Source organism: Castor canadensis, chromosome 11 (genome assembly GCF_047511655.1).
Source record: "Castor canadensis chromosome 11, mCasCan1.hap1v2, whole genome shotgun sequence".
NCBI lineage: Eukaryota > Metazoa > Chordata > Mammalia > Rodentia > Castoridae > Castor > Castor canadensis.
Window position 1 is genome coordinate 127,956,709 of NC_133396.1, and position 22,697 is coordinate 127,979,405.

The 22,697-nt window shown below is 41.9% G+C and overlaps 1 protein-coding gene across 6 annotated transcripts; it reads left to right on the forward strand.

The window, feature by feature from the left end:
- The first annotated feature begins 911 nt into the window (after positions 1-911).
- Positions 912-21,537, forward strand: Ppp1r15b (protein phosphatase 1 regulatory subunit 15B). Of its 6 annotated transcripts, none has more exons than XM_074048559.1 (3): positions 912-2,414; positions 11,231-12,890; positions 21,387-21,537. In XM_074048559.1, exons 1-2 carry the CDS (start codon positions 1,409-1,411, stop codon positions 11,254-11,256), a joined length of 1,032 nt encoding a protein of 343 aa, XP_073904660.1. In that variant the 5' UTR covers positions 912-1,408; the 3' UTR covers positions 11,257-12,890; positions 21,387-21,537. The 6 variants fall into 6 exon arrangements, with proteins under 6 accessions (XP_073904660.1, XP_073904659.1, XP_073904657.1 ...); XM_074048558.1 differs by lacking the exon at positions 21,387-21,537 and having other exon boundaries at positions 11,231-11,361; positions 12,713-13,769; XM_074048556.1 differs by lacking the exons at positions 11,231-12,890; positions 21,387-21,537 and adding exons at positions 3,203-3,298; positions 6,894-7,031 and having other exon boundaries at positions 913-2,414.
- The last annotated feature ends 1,160 nt before the right edge of the window (positions 21,538-22,697 follow it).

Here is a 22,697-nt window from a genome sequence, read left to right on the forward strand (position 1 = left end):
GGATTAAAATGTTTTAGCAGAAATAAAGAAAAGAACTGAGAACTAAGTCACAAGAGAAAATCAAATCAATTAAAATCAGCAGCCATTTTCCCCCCAAAGGACAATGGTCAACTGTGCTTCCTTCATTGGGTGTTGTACCCTGTGGCCTGGTTGTTCAGGAAGTACATATGAGTTAAATGTATTGCTTGGTGGGAAACATAAAAGAAAGTAAACAGTTTGGGGGCTCACCCCGACTTCAGTGTGCCCCATGATAATACTCCGATAGGGGGACGCCACTGAGTCTTCCTTAATGTTGGGTGGATATGTCAGCTGGACGCTGAAAGACTTCAAACCTAGATCCCAGGCAACGCCAACTATTGACTTAGGAAACCCCAAGGCGGAGGGGACAGGAATGCCTAAGAATGATTCATTTTTCACTTGAGTTTTTCCCTCATTATTCATCCACACCAGACATGTATTACACATCACTGCCCAACCTATGTTTAAGATCTGAGGTTGGGGGGCAGAGGGAAGAGGGAGGAGGTGGCACAAACTGCATACACAGATAAGTAAACGTAAAAACGATAAAATGAAGGGAAAAAAAGATCTGGGGTTGATTTAGCTTTATATTCCATTCCAGTATTCACTGGAATCTCGGCTTGTATATGTCTAAGATAAGTATAGGTGTGTGTCAGGCCTATATAAGGTGAATTCTCGGGTTATCTTGAAACCCTCTCACCACCCCAAGCCCTTGCCTTTAACCCAGAGGGCAGAGGGCGCGGTCCCCGTAGGAGCCCACAGTGACCGACTGCGCATGTGCACAGCTAGAACCCGGCTGATGCAACCTCCAGCCTGCAAGCTGCTCCACCGAGAGTAAGGAAGCCGACAGGGACATCGAGCGCAACCAATCAGCGGCCGCGCGGAAGTATGAGGAAAGACCCGCCCCCCGGGACTCCGCAAATGACGCTGGGCGGCACGGGCTCGTTGGCGTAAACGCCCGCCGTACTTCTCAAGCGCTGGTTTCCGAGTATCCTCCTCCGCGCCGGCCCTGCGGCCATTTTGGGCTTCGCCTCCACTCGCTCCAGCCTGCCTACTCAAGCCCTTCCAACCCAGCTTTGCTCCGGGACTTTGTGACTGTCCCCGTGTCTCCGGGAAAGTCCTTATCTATGGTGGAGAGGCCGCGCGCCTACTAGAACGTCTTCTTGGCCGCCAGGATGGAAGTCGCTTCCGCCGCCGCCTCCTGCGCGGGCCGCTCTGCTCTGTGCTCTGCCTTCCGCAGCCGAAGCCGCTGCCCTCTGTGGCTTTTCCGCGGGCTCGGGGATCCGCCACTGGGCAAGGCCGAGACTGTGTAGGCTTCCTTCGGCTCGCGTCCAATCTCCAGCCGTCGAGCTCCGCGGACCTCCCCGACCGACTGCCAGGAAAAAAGGCCATGGCGCCCGAGACTCACCGGCCGCGGAAACGGCCCGCCCCTTGGGCGAGCTCCTGGTTCCGGCTGCCCTTCTTCCCTCGGCGATCGCCAGCCAGCTCCTCCAAGTTCCCGATGCGTCCTGCCCCGGAACACTCCGGGGACACTACCCTGCTCTCCTCTGCCCGGCCCGAGGCTCAGACCAGCTATTGGGCGAAATTGCTTGCCCAGCTCCTTGCACCGCTCCCTAACTTGCTCCAGAAGCTGCTTATCTGGAGCCAGCTTTTCGGTGGCATGATTCCGACCAGATGGCTAGGTTTCGCCGGAGGCTACAGTGACCTGAGAGCCTTGAGGGGAGGAGAGGAAACAGCCGCCCCCACAAAACAAAAATGTTTGAGTTCGCTGCGGCTCGGCTCCTCTGACGACTCGGATGCCAGCCCCCGGGATTGGCTGGAGGAGGGGATCCCCTGGCAGTGCCCATCCTCAGTCCTAGAATTGGAACTTAAAGCCAAGGGGAGGCCTTTGGACCCGGCGGCACATACTTTTCTGGAGCAGCAGCTGTGGGGGGTGGAACTGTTGCCCAGTGGCCTTCAAGCCCGTCTGTTCTCTGACCGAGAACTTGGCTCTTCGCCCTCGGGGCCTTTAAACATTCAGCAATTGAACGTAGTCTCCTATGTGCTGAACCCCTCCTACCTGGACTGCCTGCCCCGGCTAGAGGTCAACTGTCAGAGCAGCCTTGCAACTGGCGAGCTAGTTGATTTCCGGACACTAACCCCAGAGAGTAGCTGTCCCTCTGAGGAGCGTTGTCATCCTCAGCCATTGCGAGCTGAGAGCTCTGCAGCCTCGTGGCAGGGGTGTCCACCTCTTTCCAGAGAAGGCCTGCCCGAAATCCACCATCTTCGTATGAAACGGCTGGAATTCCTTCAGGCTAGGAAGGGCCAAGAATTACCCACTCCTGACCAAGACAATGGCTACCACAGCCTGGAGGAGGAGCACAGCCTTCTGCGGATGGATCTGAAACCCTGCACAGGTAACCCAACACAGCCTGTTGCCCCTGCTGTAGCCATTCCTGAAACCACCCAGGAGCCCACTGAGGAAAAAATAGAGTTGTTGATTAAAGAGCTTCCATTTGCTCTGCAAAAACCAGACCCTTCGGGAAGCTGGCCATCTTGCGAGACACCTGTGGAAAAAGAGCCAGGAGAGGACCAAGTCAGTGTGGTTGACTCCTCAGACATAGAGGATGACCTTCCCGTTTCTGCCAGGCCAGCTTGTAGGAACAAATTGATAGATTACATTTTGGGAGGTGTATCCAGTGACCTGGAAACAAGTTCTGATTCCGAAGGTGAGGATTGGGGTGAGGAAGCTGAGGACGATGGTTTTGATAGTGATGGCTCACTGTCAGAATCAGACCTTGAACAAGACTCTGAAGGGCTTCATCTTTGGAACTCTTTCTACAGTGTAGATCCTTATAATCCCCAAAACTTTACAGCAACCATCCAGTCTGCTAGCAGAATTGTTCCTGGAGGCCCTTCTGACTCAGGGAGGTCTGATCTAGGAGGTTCTTTCCAGACTGAAATCCTTCCTGAGACCCCTGACCATAGTTCTGGGGAGGAAGATGACTGGGAGTCTAGTGCAGATGAAGCAGAGAGTCTCAAGCTGTGGAACTCTTTCTGTAATTCCGATGACCCCTACAACCTTTTAAATTTTAAGGCTCCTTTTCAAACATCAGGGAAGAACTGGAAAGGCTGTTGTGACTCAAAGAGACCGCATGAGTCCTTGGAGGCCATTTCTGAGTGTCACACCTTACTTTCTTGTAAGGTACAGCTGTTAGAGAGCCAAGAAAACAAACGTCCAGACTTGATACAGCATAAGGTACTTTCCGGAGGAAGATGCGCACACATGAAGAGAAAAAAGGTAACATGCCTGATCATCTGTTCTGTTTTTGATACGGTTAAATATTGCAGGATGACTTTTCTTTTGGAGGCATACTTCATATTTTTGAGGAAACCCTCTAAGCCCATACACTTGATGGAGAAATGTGCAGGTGACTCTTCTCTCCCCTTCCCCCAACCATGTAGAGAACTGTTCCTATCCAAAAGGAAGATGCCAGTGTACACGTTAGCAGGAAGTGGCATTTTCATTTGAGTTGGTGGCTCTGGGCTATTTGCCTACAAGCTTCAACTTCTCTCATCTTATGGAACAAATACTAAACCTTGTGTGTGCGTGGTTTAACTTTTCTATAGGTTGAGAGGATCTAATACAGCCTTTAAATGGTTTTATATATGGGATTTTGTTTGTGAATATTCAGTATTTTATTTGCATAACGACAATGGCATCATTTGTATCCCATATGTCAAATAGTAAGTCAGGTTTATCTGGTTGTTTGTGTGAAAGAAAATACTAACACTAATTTCATTATCAAGCTTTTTGACATTAATATTTTTTTGGGAGGGGGGTTCAAACTCGGCACTGCTCTTAACAAAGCAGGCACTCTGCAGCTTGTGCCACATCACCAGTCCCTTTTGCTCTGGTTATTTTGGAAATGGGGTCTCACAAACTATTTCCTTGGGCCGGCCTCAAACTTCAGTTCTCCAGATCTCAGCCTCCCAAATAGCTAGAATTACTGGCGTGAGCCATTAAGACCTGGTTGGTATTAATGGTTTTGATTGACAGTTAAAAACTGCAGGAAATGCTACTGCCTTTTAAAAAGAATGAATTGCTAGTTTTCAATGACCAAGGTTAATCTAAGTAAACAGTAGTGGTCACTTTGTTTTGAATAGTTGCTTCCTGTCCCCTGGCTAGTCTTAAAACTTTGCTGTGTTGTCAGGTTAACTTTATTTGGGAAACTGTTGAATTGCTTTATATCTCTTTACGGTTTATTCAGCTGAAGTTATTAACTGAAAAGAAATTTTCTCAGACACAAGGATATCTTTTATTTTGAAGGGAGAGGGTTGTTTTGTTTGTTTTCTTTCTTTCTTGTGGTTTTCTTTCTTTCTTTCTCTCAAGTTCTGGGGAATATGCCTGGCTGAGAGAGAGTTTTAGTTTTCTTATAACTTCATTTGGAAAGAGAAGGTAGTGGGGGAGTATTATTGACCTCAGATTCTGCAGCATCAGGGAGTTTCCAGTGGACAGCACCATAATGTACTGGTTCCAATAGCCAACTTAATGCTTCGAAACTGGTACGGGGGTAGAAAATACCTCTAAACATGGTCTTATTTCTTGTCTGTAGAAGCAGAGTAAGTCGTGTTAAAAGTTAAATTTAGTTCACACTTTCTAATGACATGGTACAAGAGCACCTCTTTATCCTGTTAAGGGGTCCATGACAAAATGATGTATTTTGAGTGAAGAGTCAAGAAACAAAGTGGGCAGTGAGCACCTGGCATCTGGAGACCTGTATTCTCCTGAGTGGTTAGGGCCAAGAGATTGGGAGAGGCAGCCAGAGTTGGGAGCTATTTGGTTTTCATGGCGTTGGTTCCCCTCATTTATCTGATGGGAATAATAACATCTGTTGTACGCATATTGCAAGGCTTATTGGTTTTTGTTTTTTCGTGGTGTTGGGGATTGCATCCACGGCTTTTCCTGCTCAGCATGCACTCTACTACCAGAGATATATCACCCAGCCCAAGCTACTACAAGATTTAAATGAGTATATAAAACTCGTAACTCATTGCTTTGACTGGCTCATTAAGTAAAAGGAGGAGTGAAGTGGCTAAGAGATTGGACTGTGAGCTAGAGGTAAATTTACAAAAGATTATGGCTAAATAAGCTAAACTTACTTGACAGCCTTTGACTACCTGCCGTTCTTCAGGTACGTGGGCCTAATTCTTAGAAAGAGGCCTTCAGATCTAGGAGTTTAAAATGCTTTGTGGCCCTGCAAAACATAGTGCACTGAGGAGCCAGACCGACTGGGTGTTTGAATCCTGATTACACCACTTAGATGCTGTGTAATTTGGGCTTGTCAGGTAACCTCTGGTTTCTTATCTGTGTAATGGGTTGATAATAATAGTTCCTACCTCATAGGGTTGATGTGAGGATTAAATGCTGTAAAAACAGTGAAGCTCTATGAGAAGAGCCTGGTATTTGGTAAACACTAAGTGCTTTATCTCAGTGACACAATGAATGCGGAAGACTAGGCTGCAATATCTAGTAAGGTGTTACATACCTACTAATTGTCCTTGGGGGCATTCCTTGGCCTGATGTAAAGGGAAGGAAAGAAGTAGGCCTCGCTGGGATTAGCTGATGTAACTGTTCAGCACACTTTAGAGCAACTATTTGCTTTTGGAGTTTGAAACTGCCTTATTAAAAATTAAGAATTAAGTGGAAGTTGCCAGTAAAGGGTAGAGATTGTTACTCATTCCATATCATCATGTATATTACAGTCACACCTTCACATACGGGTTTAGCCTCCCCAATCTGAAAATCCAAAATCTGAATTTTTTTTTTTTTTTTTTTGAGACAAGGTCTCACTATGTAGCCCAGGTTGGACTTGAATTACCTATGTAGCCCAAGCTGGCTTCAGACTTGAGATCCGGCCTCAGCCTTCCAGTGCTAGGATTACAGGCATGCATCACCATGCCTGCTACAGAATCTGTTTTTGTTTGCTTTCTTCAGTACTGGCCCTCACACCTCACACTTCAGTGCTTTTCCACTGAGCTACATCTCCAACCCCAACATAAATGCTCAGAAACTTAGATTTTGTACCTCTTTGGTAGTTCACATTCAGATTAAGGATGTTCAACCAGTAAAGTCTATGCACATATTCTAGAATCCAAAAAACTCTTAAATTTGAAAGCCTGTGGTTCCAAGATTTTGAGATAAGGGATTATCCAATTTGTATATATAATGTTAGCATATTGAATACAAAGAGGGTTTCGTTAATCTTCAGTCTCTTGTAACAGCTGAAAGATACTAATATTGCTAAACTTTGTTTACCAAGTACCTTCTATATTCCTTCTATAGTCCTTTTATAAGGAACAATGCAAAAGTCTAAATAAAAAATTGGAACCCACCACAAGTGAAAATCTTAAGGGAAACAGGAAGAGCATAAATAAATGAATGTATTGTTAAAGGCCTTGCTGTGATAAAAAACATTGACTTCCAAGAATATAGTGGATTTTTCCTGAAATACTTTGTCATTTCAGGGAAACTATATCACAGAACTGTATTTCCCAAAAGATTAAAGAATAACAGGGATTAGTAATAGCAGGAAAATTCTCCATCTGGATTCATTTTATTAGCACCATAAGCTGGGGTGGGGGAGACTGCATGTCCAAATATATGTAGACAGATAGATACAGGTAAATAGATGAAAGTTTTAGGTGGCCTTTATTCATTGTTTTATCCAAATACCATCTATTTAGAATTTTTTTAAATTTCAGATACACTTGTGAACAAAGATTATTGTAAGATAGTTGGTGTTAAGAAAGAATTAATAATACAAAGAGCTGTTGACCTCAATATTAATTATAAGATCCTAAAAAGTTGTTAAAACTAGACTTTGTCTTTACAGGTAACCTTTCTTGAAGAAGTTACTGAGTATTATATAAGTGGCGATGAGGATCGCAAAGGACCGTGGGAAGAATTTGCAAGGGATGGATGCAGATTCCAGAAACGAATTCAAGAAACAGAAGATGCCATTGGATATTGCTTGACATTTGAGCACAGAGAGAGAATGTTTAATAGACTCCAGGACTACTTCAAAGGACTTACTGTTTTCAAACAATGCTAAGATGAGCTGTCAGACTGTAGCCCTAGCATATATTACCTCCTACTTAAGAGGTTTTTTCCTAAAGAAGAGCAAATATTGGCAGCTGTCCTTTGACTATTTTTTTTCTTTAAAGAGGAGATACAATTTGTATTCTGTGATCTAGTTTAAATTTTTTTGGGGGGTGGGGGTGGCAGTATATCCCATTAGAAACATCCAGGCAGGAAGTCAGCCCTGATAATGAAGGATCTGTTTTGTTTTGTTTTGTTTTTTAATAGGATCTGTGATTTTTAACCTTCCCTTTTTTGATTTAGTTGGATGTCCTTTACTTGCTTCAGGTGAAAGGGGGACACTTTTAGTTCTAATTTTGCACTTTCAAAACTTCTTTTCTTGGGAACAGTATTTACAGGACTTATAGCCCATTTTCACCTACAGTTTAAATTATATATATATTTGTCCAGCATTTTGGGGCTTTTTTTTTTTTTTCAATATTCTGAAATTAATGGGCTTTTATGCTTTTTTGTATTTTTTTATTTCCTTGATTTGGCCTGTCTACGTTAAGGCTAAAAAATAATCTTGTATATGTTATCAACTTAAAATACATTATATTGTGCCACTTTTTATTTTTCTTTTGAAAATGACTTTAGTTGAAAAGGTGTGGTGGGTTTTTTCTACAAGTTCTTAAGATTTTCCAAGGACTGCCACAAAACCTTCGCATGCAGTACACTCTGCAACTTTGGGAAAGCTACATCTGTCTGCCAAACTGTAACGTCTAATACATTTGATTTCCGTGCAAACTGCTCTTCAGAGAGGTTTCTGTATGTTATTGTAGTTCCCAGTTGAATGTGGTTCTTTATATTTTTCAGCGGGTCGAAAGAAATCATTGTAAAAGATTAGAAAGTAATTGTTGCATCATAGGTGTTTATTTTTTAAATTTAAATGCCTAGAATTACCTTAGGAGGAAGATAGAAGACACCTCAGAAATCTGGTTTTGTGGTATATATGTGCTCAACAGGAAACCAGTGTTACTAGTATCATGCCTCAGCATTGTCACTTCTTAAGTCTGTCAGGGTGACACTGAACTTGAAATCTGAATTTCAAGTGTAAAATGTAAAATAGAATCTTCAGTCAATGTCCAGGTTTACTGTGTTCTGTTCTGATAATGAGAAAAGCAATGGCCAGGCCTCTACTTTCGGGAAAGGAGAAACTATACATTTAACAACTAGCAGTTTTAATATCCTTAGCCCAAAGTTTACTGTTGAATCGAAGTCTTTGTATTGATTGGTTATGCTTGGTTTGTTTACTTGGCTTTACATGGTGTGCATCTGTGAGGTTGGGGTAGTGTTCACCAACTCTTGTAATGGTCAGTTTACTCCATGTACTGCCTGTTACAGGTAATGGAAAGCATACATGGAGTAGGTGACCACTTAATTTTGAGCTTATTTCAGTGTAGGATGAAGTTTTTCAGAAGTGCTTGCAGGGTTACTACCTCAGTTTATTATCTACCTGGTTACTTTATTTCCATCTGGTTTGCTCTAAAGTCTATCTCCAGTGTTTTTTATATATATATGTGTATATATATATATATATATTTGTTTATACTCACAATGAGAGTGCAACACTATAAAAGTTGGTCAAATTTTTGCAGAACCCTTTTTCTATATTCTGTGCCCCTCCACTTTAGGTAATCCCAGATAGTACCTTTGCATTATCTTATGTAATACCATAAAAACAGGCTAGTTTTCAACCTTGGTCAGTTGGAAAGCAGCATCATTTGCTTAGGAAGAAGCCTGTGACAGTGCATAGTTGTTTTAAAACAAGATTGAAGCATGCAATTTTATTTCAGAGACTGAGGCTGTGTTTGTGAAATCTGGCATATCTGCAAAGTTGAAAATAACAGGACATCTTTACAGTCACTAGACTTTTGAAAATTGCTCCCTGGAGACTAGCTACCAAGTGAATAAAAGCTTGGTTAAGAATTCTCCTATATACTACCCTCTTTAAAAGTGATCAGATAAAGATGAGAAGGACGAAAGGGACCATTTTAAAATGGGACTGAAACTGAGCGTGGTGGCACATGTCTATAAACTCAGTACTTAGGAGGCTGAGTCAGGAGCATCTTCAAGCCAGCCTGAGCTATGTGGTAAGACCTTATCTCAACAACAAAATTGGTCTGATGGAGAAAAAAAATACTTGTCAATTCATCCCAATCCTAGATGGTTTTTTTTCTTTTTTTTTTTGCAGTACTGGGGCTTGAACTCAAGGCCTTCACCTTGAGCCATTCCACCAGCCCTATTTTTGTGAAGGGTTTTTCGAGACAGGGCCTCTTGGAACTATTTGCCCAGGCTGGCTTCAAACTTTGCTGCTTCTGATTTCTGTCTTCTGAGTATCTAGGATTACAGAAGTGAGCCACCAGCACCTGGCTCCAATCCTAGATGTTAAAATAAACCGTGCTTCCAATCTTAGAAAGAAAATCCATGGAGGTTTTAACTGAACATTTTATACCTTAAAGTCTTGTAATGGTGCTTTAAGTGTCAATGTAGCATGTGAAAGAAAGACTTTGTACAGGCAGGCAAAAATTTCCATTTCTGAGGGATAAAATGTGTATTCATCTGTAACTTGAAATCAAAACTATCAGATTTTATTTTTTTATAATTTAAGAAAAGTGAAGTTAGGGGACTAGAAGACTTCTAATTGGCTTCTTTGGACCCATTGATTTAAATGTAACTGTGTTGGAATTTTATAGCTAAGATTCTATTTGTGTATATAACTTGACTAATCTGTAAGTTGTAATAAATATATTTGCAATTATTAAAAAGGTTACATGATATTTTGGTTTAACTTTTTGTATGCTTTACAATGTTTTACGCTGGTTTTGGGATTACTGAGCAGGATTTTCAGGGTTAAATCATGCTGTAGGCTTAAGAGGGCTGAACAGATTTCTGTGACTTGTAAATTGCACCTCAGCTAATTGGAGGTAAGAAGGTAAGTATCATAATTGCAAACCACAAGTGTACTAGAAAGGAGAATTTGGTTCTTAAGAGTGTGAAAGTTCCTTTTAAGTGGCAAGATTTAATTCTAAAATTAGTACCAGCTCTAGTTCTGCTGCAAAGAACACAGTAAAATAAATGGAATAGTCACAGAAGTAGTGAGTTCAATGGGCACAGCATTGTATTCCTCCTAAGTAATGGAATCTGTTCATGATTCGTGATAGTATGGTATTGTAAATCGTTTTCCCATTTATGACACTGAATAAATGTGATGGTAACATCAGAAAAAAACTAAACTTACCCTGAAAAACAAGACAAAATTTAGTTTAGAGCAAGCCTATTAAGTTGGGCATTTGGATTTCCCAGCTAATGAAGAAAAGTTATTTAAAATGTATTTCTAAGCTAGATGGAAAGAAATGAACATTTAAAGCTCTGTGGTGGCCTGTGATCTCAGCAACATGAGAGGCATAGGTAGAAGGACCACAGTCCAAGGCTAGACCAGGCAGAAACACCAGATCAGAACTAAAAAACAAAGTAAAAAAGGGCTGGGAGTGGCTCAAGTGGTAGAGCACTTGCCTAGTAAGTGCATGGCCCCAAGTTTAAATCCCAGTATCAGCCCACTAAAAATAAATAAATAACACATTTAGTTGGAAATAAGTGTTTAGTATGCATTGAATTTGACATCCCTAAGTTGTAATTTTATTTCCATTCTGGGGTCAGTTTAAACATTTTTGGTAGTCTCCAGGAAGACGTGAGAACAGCCGCATTCATGTCAAGCCAGATTTATTGCCATGCCTAATGTACAGAAATTACCTTTTTTTGGTGGTGGTGGGGCTGGGAATTGGATCCAGGAGAACTTGTGCATACGAAGCAAGCTCTCTACCACTGAGCTACACCCCCTGCCCTCTTTTCTACAGAGTAGAAAGTTTAAAGCAAATATTTAATTAATCTCACACATTTTGACATTGCACATAGACTTGGGAATTTGGTGCTCTCTGGCACAGCCTCCTCTGGAGACCTCCTTTGAACTCTTCTATATATCTTTTAAAAGTGAAAAGGACATACCCATTTTTCCACATAAAATGCATGTACTATCCTTCCAGTGTCTCCTGCCTTTATTAGCTGAATGTTATTTTCACTCCTGTTTTCTAGATCATTATCCAGAAGGAGGAACCTAGGACCTTCACAGCAAAGGAACAGCTCAATTGCAGACACTATTGAACAAGAACAAAGGATCCCACAGAGTGCCGGACTCTTCAGAACTTCATCCGCCAAAATGTTAGGTAAATATTTATACCTTGAGACCTGATTAACTTTCAGAAGCATCCTAAAGATGTCAAAGGAAGAAGTAATAAGACTGTTTTCATTAACTAATGGGGTTCATATATTGTCTCCAAAGGCAGAAACCAAAGAAGAGTCCCAAAAGAGTTTTAAAAAAGATTCATGGGGGGATATGTTCTGAAATGGTTGTTTTTAAAAACAAATTTCATCATGAGAAAACTGGCTCCTTTTTGGATCTCAAATATCACCTCCAAGAGTCATCTGAGGACCCTATTTCCCACTCCCTCCTTCTCACATTACTGGTTAAAATTCCCTTCACTCTGACCTTATCCTATTAACATTTTTAGTTGTTTCTTGGCCACTCCCACCCTTGCTAGTCTCTAAACCCCATGAGTAGGGATCTTGTGATAAGCCAGAGCTTAGAACTGTACATGGAACATTATATTTAATAATTGTTATCTGGGTGCCAGTGGCTTATGCCTATGATCCTAGCTACTCAGGAGGATCGTGTGGTTCCAGACCAGCCCGGGGACAAAGTCTGTGAGACCCCCCCCATTTCAACTAGTAAATGGGCATGTTGGTGCACGCCCGTCATCCTAGCTACATGGAAGCATGAATAGTACAACTGAGGTCCAGTAAAAGCGAAACCATATTGGAAAAATACCTAGAGCAAAATGTGCTGTGGGAATGGCTCAAGAGGCCACCTAGAAGTGCAAGACTCAAGTACAGTACCACAGGAAACAAACATATAAAACAAAACAAAAAGACCTATTTGTTGAACTAATAACTTTTTATTTATATATTTATTTATTTATTTTGCAGTATTGGGGTTTGAACTCAGGACCTACGCCTTGAGCCACTCCACCATCCCTTTTTCATGATAAGTTTTTTGAGATAGGGTCTCTCGAAGTACTTGCCGGGGGCTGTCTTCCAACCTTGATCCTCTGCGTCCTGATTAGCTAGGATTACAGGCGTGAGCCACCAGTGCTGGCTATGAATAACTTTCTTAAAGTCACCTTTATTAAAGTTGGCCATCTATAGCCATGTCTGATCAGAAACAAATGTGCCACAATCATAGATGATATAAACTCACAGAACTTAAACGTCCTTAGAGAAAAGCTACAGTAAGCTCTACTAAATTTGTAGAATGTAATTAGACATATTAAGGTGGCTGGGGATACCACATCAATTAATTAGAATGTCATTAATAAGGTGCATATTAATTTATAAATTTAATATGTGAGCAAATCAGCTGAGGCCTTTCTTTTCCAGAATTAATATAATGTATTATAGTACCAGAGTATTTTTCCCACTACTCCAGGAGTTAAATTTCTATTTTTTTTTTTTATTAAGCTTGATTGACTTTGGACTCAGCAATGCTCTGCTGATTCCACCAGATGGCGTTACTTACCACGTCAGAGTGCTTGATGGATGACCTGTTACTCACATTTTTCCCTGGGAGGTCCTTCCCTGTGTGTGAGCAAACTGGAAAGCAGCCCTTCCTGGCCCATTGTGACTCCACCTTTTTGCGGTAACTACCCAGAAGTGGTGGGCTGTTCCTTATAGAAATTTGTATATGAACACAAGCAAGAGATCCTGTTCTTCCCGATGCAGGCAGAGAGAGAGTAAGGTGATTGAGGAGACTGGAGGTGAGATCTAAAAGTGGGTGGAAAGCTGTTTGCTGAATTATGTGCATTAAGAGTTTTCCCAGCTACCTGGGCACCAGCGGCTCACGCCTGTAATCCTAGCTACTCAGGAGGCAGAGATCAGGAGGATCTCAATTCGAAGCCAGCCCAGATAAACAGATTGCGAAACCTTATCTGGATAAAAACCCTTCACAAAAATAGGACTGGTGGAGTGGCTCAAGGTGAAGGCCCTGAGTTCAAGCCCCAGTACCACAAAAAAAAAAAAAAAGTTTTCCCAGCTAGTGCCTGGTCTCACTATACGTTCAGCATTCTGTTTATTGCATTCCTGTGCCCCTGGGCAGTCATTTCAATGGAAGAGGGTGCCGAAATTGCTCCCCACATGGAAAATCAGTGTGTCTAATGACATAATTACACATGTGACAGGCCTGGAAGGAGGAAAAGGCCTAGAGAACCAATGGGCTGGGTTTTCCTTCTGGGAGCTGTCAGCTAAAGCCAGCAGATGTCTACCACTGCTCAATGAACTGAAATCAAAACCAACTGAGGGACCCTGAGCCACTTCCAGATGTGCAGAATGGAAGGTCACTGTGTGTTTGTATATGATTTTCTTGTGCCTGTAGTGACAGGTGACTTTCAATGGTCTTACTGTGCTGCTTTTCCTTTCTTTTGTTTCTGCTTGATTTGACTGAGTAGGCAAGAGGGTAGAGGTTTTTTTTTTCTACCTCTAGGAATTTACACGGGAGATTTTTGTACTTCTGATGCCATGTTTTTTGCACATCCTGAAGTGCCTGAAGGAAGGCACTTTTTTTTTTTTTTTTTTTGGTTTTGTGTTTTTGAGAAATTACAGTATTGAATTACAGCAGAAAAGTCCTGCTGGGAAATCAGGTGTGTGTCCTTGCAACTCATTTCCCAGGTTGTTTCCAACAGGGTGGCAGGTTATATAAACCAAAAAATGTCCCTTCTTATCCCTCCCAGTCAGCATAGCCTCCCTGCCCCAGGGTCCTTTGGGAATTTACCTCCCTTGGTAGGGTTTCATCGTCCCCCTAAAGGCTTCACTGAGGTCTCCATCACTGTATCTGAAGAGTTGTCATCTTTCCATTACTACAGCACCAGTGCACCCTTTCACCACTGTTCATGTCACATGGAGCTGTAATGTAATTTTATTAATACTACCACAATCAAAATTTCCATCACCCCCCAAGTTTCTCTCATGTTCTTTTGTATTCGACCTCTCCCCAAATTCCAGCTTTTATCAGTCATTGATCTACTTTTTAACTTACCTTTTCCAGAATTTCATTAAAATGGTATCACACATATCACAAGACCCTTTAGTGTGATGCTTACGAGTTTCATCTATGCTGTTGAATTGTCAGTAGTCCTTTTTATTGCTGAGTAGTAGTTCATTGTCCAATTATGCCACAATTTTATTTGTTCATCCACTAGATGATAGACAGTTGTCTACAATTTGTGGCTGTTGTGAATAAAGTTGTTATTAACAGTGCGTACAAGTATGGACATATATTTTCATTCCTTTTTGATAAATCTAAGAGTGAGATTATGGGATCACATGGTAAGTTTATGACTAACAGTTTTTTTTGCAGTGCTGGGGTCATGGGCATGCTAAATAAGCAGCTGGCACTGAGCTGCACCCCCTGTCCAGGATATGATTAGCTCTTACAGTGGCTCCCTGTTTTCCAAAGTGGCTCCAAGTGTGGGAGACCCAGGTGCTCTGCGTTCTTGCTAACCCTCCGTGCCATCCACCTTTTCATGTTTGGTGTTCTGGTGAATTTGTGCTGCTATCTCGTTTGGTGTCTGTTTGTATTTCTTTGAAGTTTAAAGGTGTGGAACAGCTTTCTGTATGTTGTAAATACCTTTTGTAAAGCATCTGTTCATTATCCTTTGTCCTTTTAAGCCAAATTGTGTGTGTGTGTGTGTGTGTGCATATATATATATGAGCTTGTGTATATGTAGTTTTAAATATATATTATAGATATAACTCCCTTATGATACATTTTTTTTTAGTTTTGACACTTTCACTGGGATTTTTAGAGAAAGTGAATACAAATATCTTTGTACACAAACTCTCATTCTAAAGAAACAATGTAGAATCTTCTCTTTTTTTTTTTTTTTTTTGGTAGCCTTGGCGTTTGAACTAGGCAGGTACTTCTACTGCTTGAGCCACTCTGCCAGCCTGACATCTTAAAAAGCAGATTGAAGCAGATCAACTGTTAAACCTCCTGTAGTTGGCAGTGTTATAAATTTCTTCTTGCCTGTAGATAATAACTTTTTTGACTAGAACTCTAATAGCTCAGTAATTAAGAGAAAGGAATGACAAATGGGACTCCCTCAAACTAAAAAGATTCTGCACGACAAAGGAAATAGTCACTAGACTAAAGAGACAGCTCACAGAATGCGAGAAAAATCTTTGCCAGCTATACGTCTGACAAGGGATTAGATTAATAATCATAATTTACACAGAGCTAAAAAAAAAACTAACCCTGCAAAAAATTAACAACTCATTGAGTAAATGAGCAAACAACAGACAGTTCTCAGAAGAAGAATACAAATGGCCAATAAACATAAGAAGGAATGTTCAACATCAACCATAAAGGAAATGCAAATCAAAATGGCATTGAGATTTCACCTCACGCCAGCCAGAATGGCTGTCAGTAATAACTAAGGCTGGTGCGAGTGTGAGGAAAAAATTCCCACTGTTGGTGGGAATTAAATTAGTGCAACCACTATGGAAAGCAGTATTGAGGTTCCTCAAAAAACTAAAAATGGACCTGCCATACTATCCATCAACACCACTCCTGGGCATATATCTGAAGGAATATAAGCCAGGATACAATAGAGACACTTGCACACCCATATTTATATGAGCAGTACTATTCACAATAGCCAAGCTATGAAAAAAGCCCAGGTGCTCTACAACTGATGAATGGATCAAGAAAATATGAGATATATATGCGCACACATGCACACACACATACAATGGAGTAGTATTCAGCCATAAAGAATGAAATTATGTTGTTTGCAGGTAAATAGATGGAACTGGAGATGATCATTTAAGCAAAGTAAACCAGGCTCGGAAGTGTAAGAAAAACAATCTTTTCTATCAAAGTGTATGTCACCCTCTGAGATTACTTAAAATTCTTCAGGTCGCCATCTTAGGTGATTTGCAGTTTAAAGGGTTCTTGTTTCTTCTGGATTCTTTTTTTTTTTTTTTTTTTTTTTTTTCATTTTTCTTTTATTATTCATATGTGCATACAAGGCTTGGTTTATTTCTCCCCCCTGCCCCCACCCCCTCCCTTACCACCCACTCCACCCCCTTCCGCTCCCCCCCTCAATACCCAGCAGAAACTATTTTGCCCTTATCTCTAATTTTGTTGTAGAGAGAGTATAAGCAATAATAGGAAGGAACAAGGGGTTTTGCTGGTTGAGATAAGGATAGCTATACAGGGCATTGACTCACATTGATTTCCTGTGCGTGGGTGTTACCTTCTAGGTTAATTCTTTTTAATCTAACCTTTTCTCTAGTTCCTGGTCTCCTTTTCCTATTGGCCTCAGTTGCTTTAAGGTATCTGCTTTAGTTTCTCTGCATTAAGGGCAACAAATGCTAGCTAGTTTTTTAGGTGTCTTACCTATCCTCACCCCTCCCTTGTGTGCTCTCGCTTTTATCATGTATTTTTGTACAGCCTCATTGCCTGCCAAATTGTGTGCCCTATCCCATCCCCCAGGCCTTTTAGCCAATTGAGAAAGACTGAACCTTTGACCTGGACAAATCCCAGATAAGGGGCAGGTACAACTGCGTCAGGGATATAAGGAGGAGCCTCTGTTGACCACTTTGTGCTTGAGTGTCTGCTCAGCTGGAGTGAATTCGTGCTTGCACCCTTTTGATCAAAAGAAATTGCCTTGTCAAAATTTTCTCTGTGTCTCGTGGTCTATTCTCAGCACCAGAGGGTCTTTAATTCCAACAAATTGGGGGATTGTCTGGGATTTTACATTCCATCCGGGAAGGGGATCCTGGCCCTTCCCTGGGGAGATGTGTCCTGCTGCCTGGTTGTGGCAGTCCTGGTGTTCACCCAATGGCAAAAACTTTCTGGATCTGCCAATGAACTCAGACTCCAGAATTTCTTGACAATGTGGATAAAAGAGCTCTGAAGACAGGGACCATGGTGACCATGTAAGTTTTGTGCACAAACCAAGACAAGCAACATCATGGGGGTGGCCAAGTAATGTCTTGATGGTCGGGATATTGAAGGCTTTGTGATGTGTGAATAAGACGGATCAGGTGACATGAAAGAAAAGTGGAGTAGTAGGGTCCTGATCCGTAGTTCTGAGGCAACCTCATACGGTTTAAGGCAGAGTCTTGAATTTATCTAATCCAGGTCAGGAGCTTATACTCACCCGCAGGCGACCAAGAGGTGCCTCAAGCTTGCACAAGGGATGTGGCTAGAGACAGACAAAGCGAAAGAGAATCAGAGTGCAAGAAACCTCCAAGGCAAAAGGGAGGATGAGCTCCATAGATAGAGCACAATTGACCAGAAGGGGGAAATGGGAAATAAAGGCAGCAAAGAGGGAGGCCAACAAACAAAGGTCCAAGATAAAATGCCCTCTGACAGCCCCTAGGAAAGATGTTAAAATATTGGGATGATAGCTCCCATACTAAAGAGAAAAAGAAACAAAGAATGGTCAAATACTGTTGTTTTATCTGGACCCAAGAACCGATCTTAAAACCTTTGGGTTTTTGGCCAAATTTGGGTCTAACAAGGACTGGGTCTGCCAATTATTAATTCAACATGTAAAGGGTAAGAGCCCAATCACTCAAGAGAAGATGGAATATGTGGAATATGCCCTCTGTTGGAGACAGAGTCCCAGAGTCCCGTTTCCTGGCTTTTTTTTTTTTTTGGAAAAAACCCACCTAACTGGGATTTACTCTCCTCCCTTCCCCCATTATAACCCTGCTGCTCCTCTGGCTCAGTGCCAGAGCCTGCTGCTGCCCCCTGCCCCCCAGGCTCCTGCTTCCCCATCTTCCCCTTCCAGTTAGAAAAGTTCAAGTTAGACCCCCACATGTGCCTCCTCCAATATTTGGATGATTTACTCCTATCAGGGCATAACCAGGGGGAGGTGGTTAACGTAACTTAGCTTTATAAATTTCCTGGGAAGCCAGGGACTGCGTATTTCAAAGAATAAATTAAAGTTTGCTGAGGCTGAAGTAAAATAATCTGGGACATTTGATCAATAAGGGCCAATGAAGGATTGGTCCAGAAGAATAGAAGGAATCACTGGTCTCCCACTCCCAGGAACAAAACAAGAATTAAGAAAGTTCCTTGGCTTAGTGGGATACTTTCGTTGTGGGTAGACTGGTATGCCCTTAAAACTAAATCTTTTTATCTCAAATTGACCCAAGAGACACCAGACCCCCTCCTTTGGATCCCTGAGGAGATAGAATAAGTAGATGACCTAAAACAAGCCCTTATCACAGCCCCGGTGCTAGCCTTGCCTTCTCTTGAACAGCCTTTTCATCAATTTGTAAATGTAAACAAGGGAGTTGCCCTTCGGGTGCTAACCCAGAAACATGGGGTTCAACATCAACCTGTGGCCTTCTTATCTAAATTCTTAGATCCTCTCACCTGAGATCGGCCTGAGTGCATTCAGGCAGTAGAGTCTACAGCCCTTCTAACAGAAGAAAGTAGAAAAATCACCTTTGGGGGAAGTCTAGTAATTAGCACTCCCCATCAAGTTAGGACAATCTTAAACCAGAAGGTGGGTAGATGGCTGACAGATTCCAGGATCCTAATGTATGAGGCTATCTTGCTAGAAAAGGATGACCTGACTAACTACCGATGAGGTCCTAAATCCAGCCACTTTCTGGCAGGGAAGCAGGAGGGAGAACCCCTGAACATAAATGTTTAGATATTATTGAATACCAAATGAAAGTAAGGCCAGTCCTTGAGGAATCTCCTTTCCAGACTGGGTTCCATTTCTTTGTAGATGAATCCTCTCAGGTAATTGAGGGAGAAAAGTATAATGGATATTCTATCGTAGACAAGGAGGCCATGACTATAACAGAATCAAGCTGACTTCCTAACAATGGGTGGGCACAGACTTGCGAATTGTTTGCTCTAAATCAGGCCTTAAAACACTTTAAGGACAAAGAAGTGACCATATACACTGATTCAAAATACTCATTTGGTGTGGTCCACACCTTTGGAAAAATCTGGATGGAACAGGGATTTAATCAACAGCAGGGCCAAGACTTGGTGCATGGGGAATCAATTCAACAAATAGAGAGCCTAAAACTACCTGAAGAAATAGCCATAGTTCACATGCCTATACCTAGTCAAACAAGTATCAAAAGGGTGTCTCACTTGTCAGAAAGCAAACAAGCAAGCCCTGAGACAAAAACCAGCTGGAGGCAGAAACCCCGGGTTGTGACCCTTCCAAAGCATTCAAGTAGATTACACTAAGATACCCAAAATAGGTCACCTTAAATACCTCCTGGTTATTGTAGACCATCTCACTCACTGGGTTGAGGTCATGCTTCTCACAGGGGCCACTGCTGTGAATGTAATTAGGGCATTACTAGAACACATCAGCCCAAGATTTGGAATTGTAGAAAATCTAGACTCAGACAATGGGAGTCACTTCACCACCAACGTCTTTAAGGGATTTATGAAGGCTTTAGAAGTCAAACGGGAATACCCGCATCCACCTTCCTCAAGAAGCAAGAATGAATCCGACTCTTAAAAATCAGCTCACTAAATTAGTTTTAGAGACCAGATTACCTTGGATTAAATGCCTTCCCATAGCACTACTCAGGATTAGGACGGAAGGACATTTGCCTCTCCCCTTATGAAATGCTTTATGGGCTTCCTTATCTTTGCTCTGTCACTGATGTGCCTATCTTTGGAACCAAAGACTTTTCCTCAAAAATTATATACTTGGATTGTCCTCTACCTTACTTTCTCTTAGGAAAAAAGGGGTTGTTAGCATAGGCTCCTCCACTTGACTTTCCCATTTGCCCACACCATCCTGGTGATTATGCGCTGATCAAGACCTGAAAAGAAAATAAGCTTGAGCCAGCTAAGGAAGGACACTTCCTGGTGTTGCTGACCACAGAAACAGCTATCCAGACCCCGGAGAGGGGGTGGACTCATCACACATGGGTAAAGAAGGCACCCCCACCTGACCAGAAGGAACAATGGACCATGCTCTCACATCCAGGCAACACCACAGTAACCTTAAAAAGACTGCAGTGAAATTATTCTTTCTCCTTCATTTGGGAAATACTATGTTTATTATTAATGTAACTCAGAGTACTTTTCCCTTAGCTGTTGAATTCGATGCATGCCAGGTCCTTCCTTGTAGAGACCTTACATCCCAACTCCAGCTCCAAGGATACACTTTTCCCTTTTATAACATCCTAAGGTTGGATCAGACCCCAAGGCACTGGTAAGCCTTCAATTTCTACCATCCAGAACAATCGACAGTCTTTGAACAGACTACAGTTGAATTACAGCTGGATGGTTCTTGCAAAGATAACAGTGTGAACCACTTAGATTGGTCATAGAAAGCTCTTGGAGTATGAAAAAAGAACCATCCATATTGTGTAAATATGGGTTGGGGGCAGATGTCTCTGGAACAGACCCTTTAAGGTGCCTTGAGTTCCCTCTAGCTCCCAAACCCTCTCAGGAGACACCTAATTCTACCTCCGCACCAACATTACCTCCACGTTTGTACAACAATCGAATTCAGGTAACCAGAGTAGAAGTCAAGGTTGCATGTTTTCCCTCATATGTGGAAGCTAGACCTATAAGATAAATGAATATATAAATACACATATGCTTATACACACAGGTGCGCGCGCGCGCGCGCGCACACACGCACATATTTAGAGAGAGAGAGAACATGATTGTAACATGGGCTACCTGAGGGTACTAAGGGGAGGGTTGGAGAGGAAAAGAGAATAACAGAGAGTGATACTGAAGTGCATTGCATCTGTATATGAAGTGGTATGAGAAATTCACTGTAAGTTGTTGGATAACATGGGATCAGGGTGATAGAGAAAGAGTAATAGAGGCGCTTAATCTGACTATAGTACAAGATATACATGTGTGAAATACCAAGGCCAAACCCCCTTGAACAATCAATGTACACTTAAAATAATGAGGGTCAGGAAGGCAAAACAGTCCTGTCCGGGGGGAGGGGAGGAGAAGAACGGGGTGGGGGGGTGGTAAATGAAGAGGGTGAAGGAGGGAGAATAGGGTTGTACTTTGTATGCCTGTATGAAAACAGAATAATGAAAATAATTGGTATTTGGGGCTTTTGGCTAGATACATACTAATTTATAATTATTTATCTTCCTTATTTGCTCCCAGGGGACATATGGAGAAATCTGGAGACATTTTTGGTTGTTGCAACTGGACAAATTGCTGCTGACATCTAGTGGGTAGAAGCCAGTGATGCTACTAAGCATTTTATACTCTCCTGACAGTAAACAATTATGCAACTCGAGCCAGGTGCTGATGGCTCACTCCTGTAATCCTTGCTACTTGGGAGGCTGAGATCAGGAGAATCGAGGTTTGAGGCCAGCTCAGGAAAATGGTTCATGAGACCTCATCTTCAAAATAACTGGAGGATTAGAGGTATGGCTCAAGTGGTAAAGCACCTACTTTGTAAGCATGAAGCCCTGAGTTCAAACCTCAGTCCCACCAAAAAAAAAAAAAAATTCTGAAACTCAGAATGTTAAGGGCTGAGGTTGAGAAGCCCTATTTTTAAAAATATACTTCATACTAAAGATCTAGCAAATTTTCAAGAATTAACACTTCTTGGGCTGGGTGTGGTGGTTCACATCTATAATCTCAACTGCTTGGGAGATAGAAATAGGAGGATAGAGGTTTGAGGCCAACTCAGGCAAAAAAATTAATGAGAGTCTATCTCAAAGAATAAGCTAGGAGTGGTGATATACACCTGTACATGGGAGGGGGAGGGAGCAGGACCTCGGTTCAAGGCTGGCTCCAGGCAAAAGTGTGAGACCCTGTCTGAAAAATGTAAAGCAAAAAGGGTGGGGGTGTGGCTCAAGTGGTAGAATATAAGAGGGAGGCCCTGAGTAAGAAATCTCTCTGTCTGTCTCCCTCCTCCCCTTTGTTTCATTTCAAATGCCCTGAAAATTTTCTGGCACTTTTATATTTGCTTTTGAGCATTTGCTGACCTCTTCATGTCACCATGGCAGAAGTCTGTCATCTGTCCATTCTTTGCCTTCCCCTTATCTGTGTCTCCATATTTAAAGCAGATTTCTTGTATTTAGACTAATGGTTGGGCCTTTTTAATATCTAATATGACAGTGCCTGCCTTTTAATTGAAAATATTTAGACCATTTACATTTAATCCAAGTGTTGGTAAAATTGAGTTTAAATTTACTATCTTCTTTTTGTTTTCTATATGTCCCATCTGACTTCATTTCTTTTTCTCCTTTTTTCTTGTGGGGTGTGTGTGTGTGTGTGTGTGTGTGTGTGTGTGTGTACATACACGCTTCAGGCTGATCTCAAACTGGCAACCTCAATGCTGGATTTTCCAGTGTTGGATGTATGTCACCAATCTTTGCTTTCCTTCCTTCCTTCCTTTCCTCTCTCTTTCTTTCTTTCTTTCTTTCTTTCTTTCTTTCTTTCTTTCTTTCTTTCTTTCATTCT

Coding starts and splice junctions, on each gene's coding strand:
- Ppp1r15b (XM_020184631.2), top strand. CDS start 1,409: ATGGCGCCCGAGACTCACCGGCCGCGGAAACGGCCCGCCCCTTGGGCG. Junction 3,299..6,893: donor CACACATGAAGAGAAAAAAG/GTAACATGCCTG, acceptor TTGTCTTTACAG/GTAACCTTTCTTGAAGAAGT.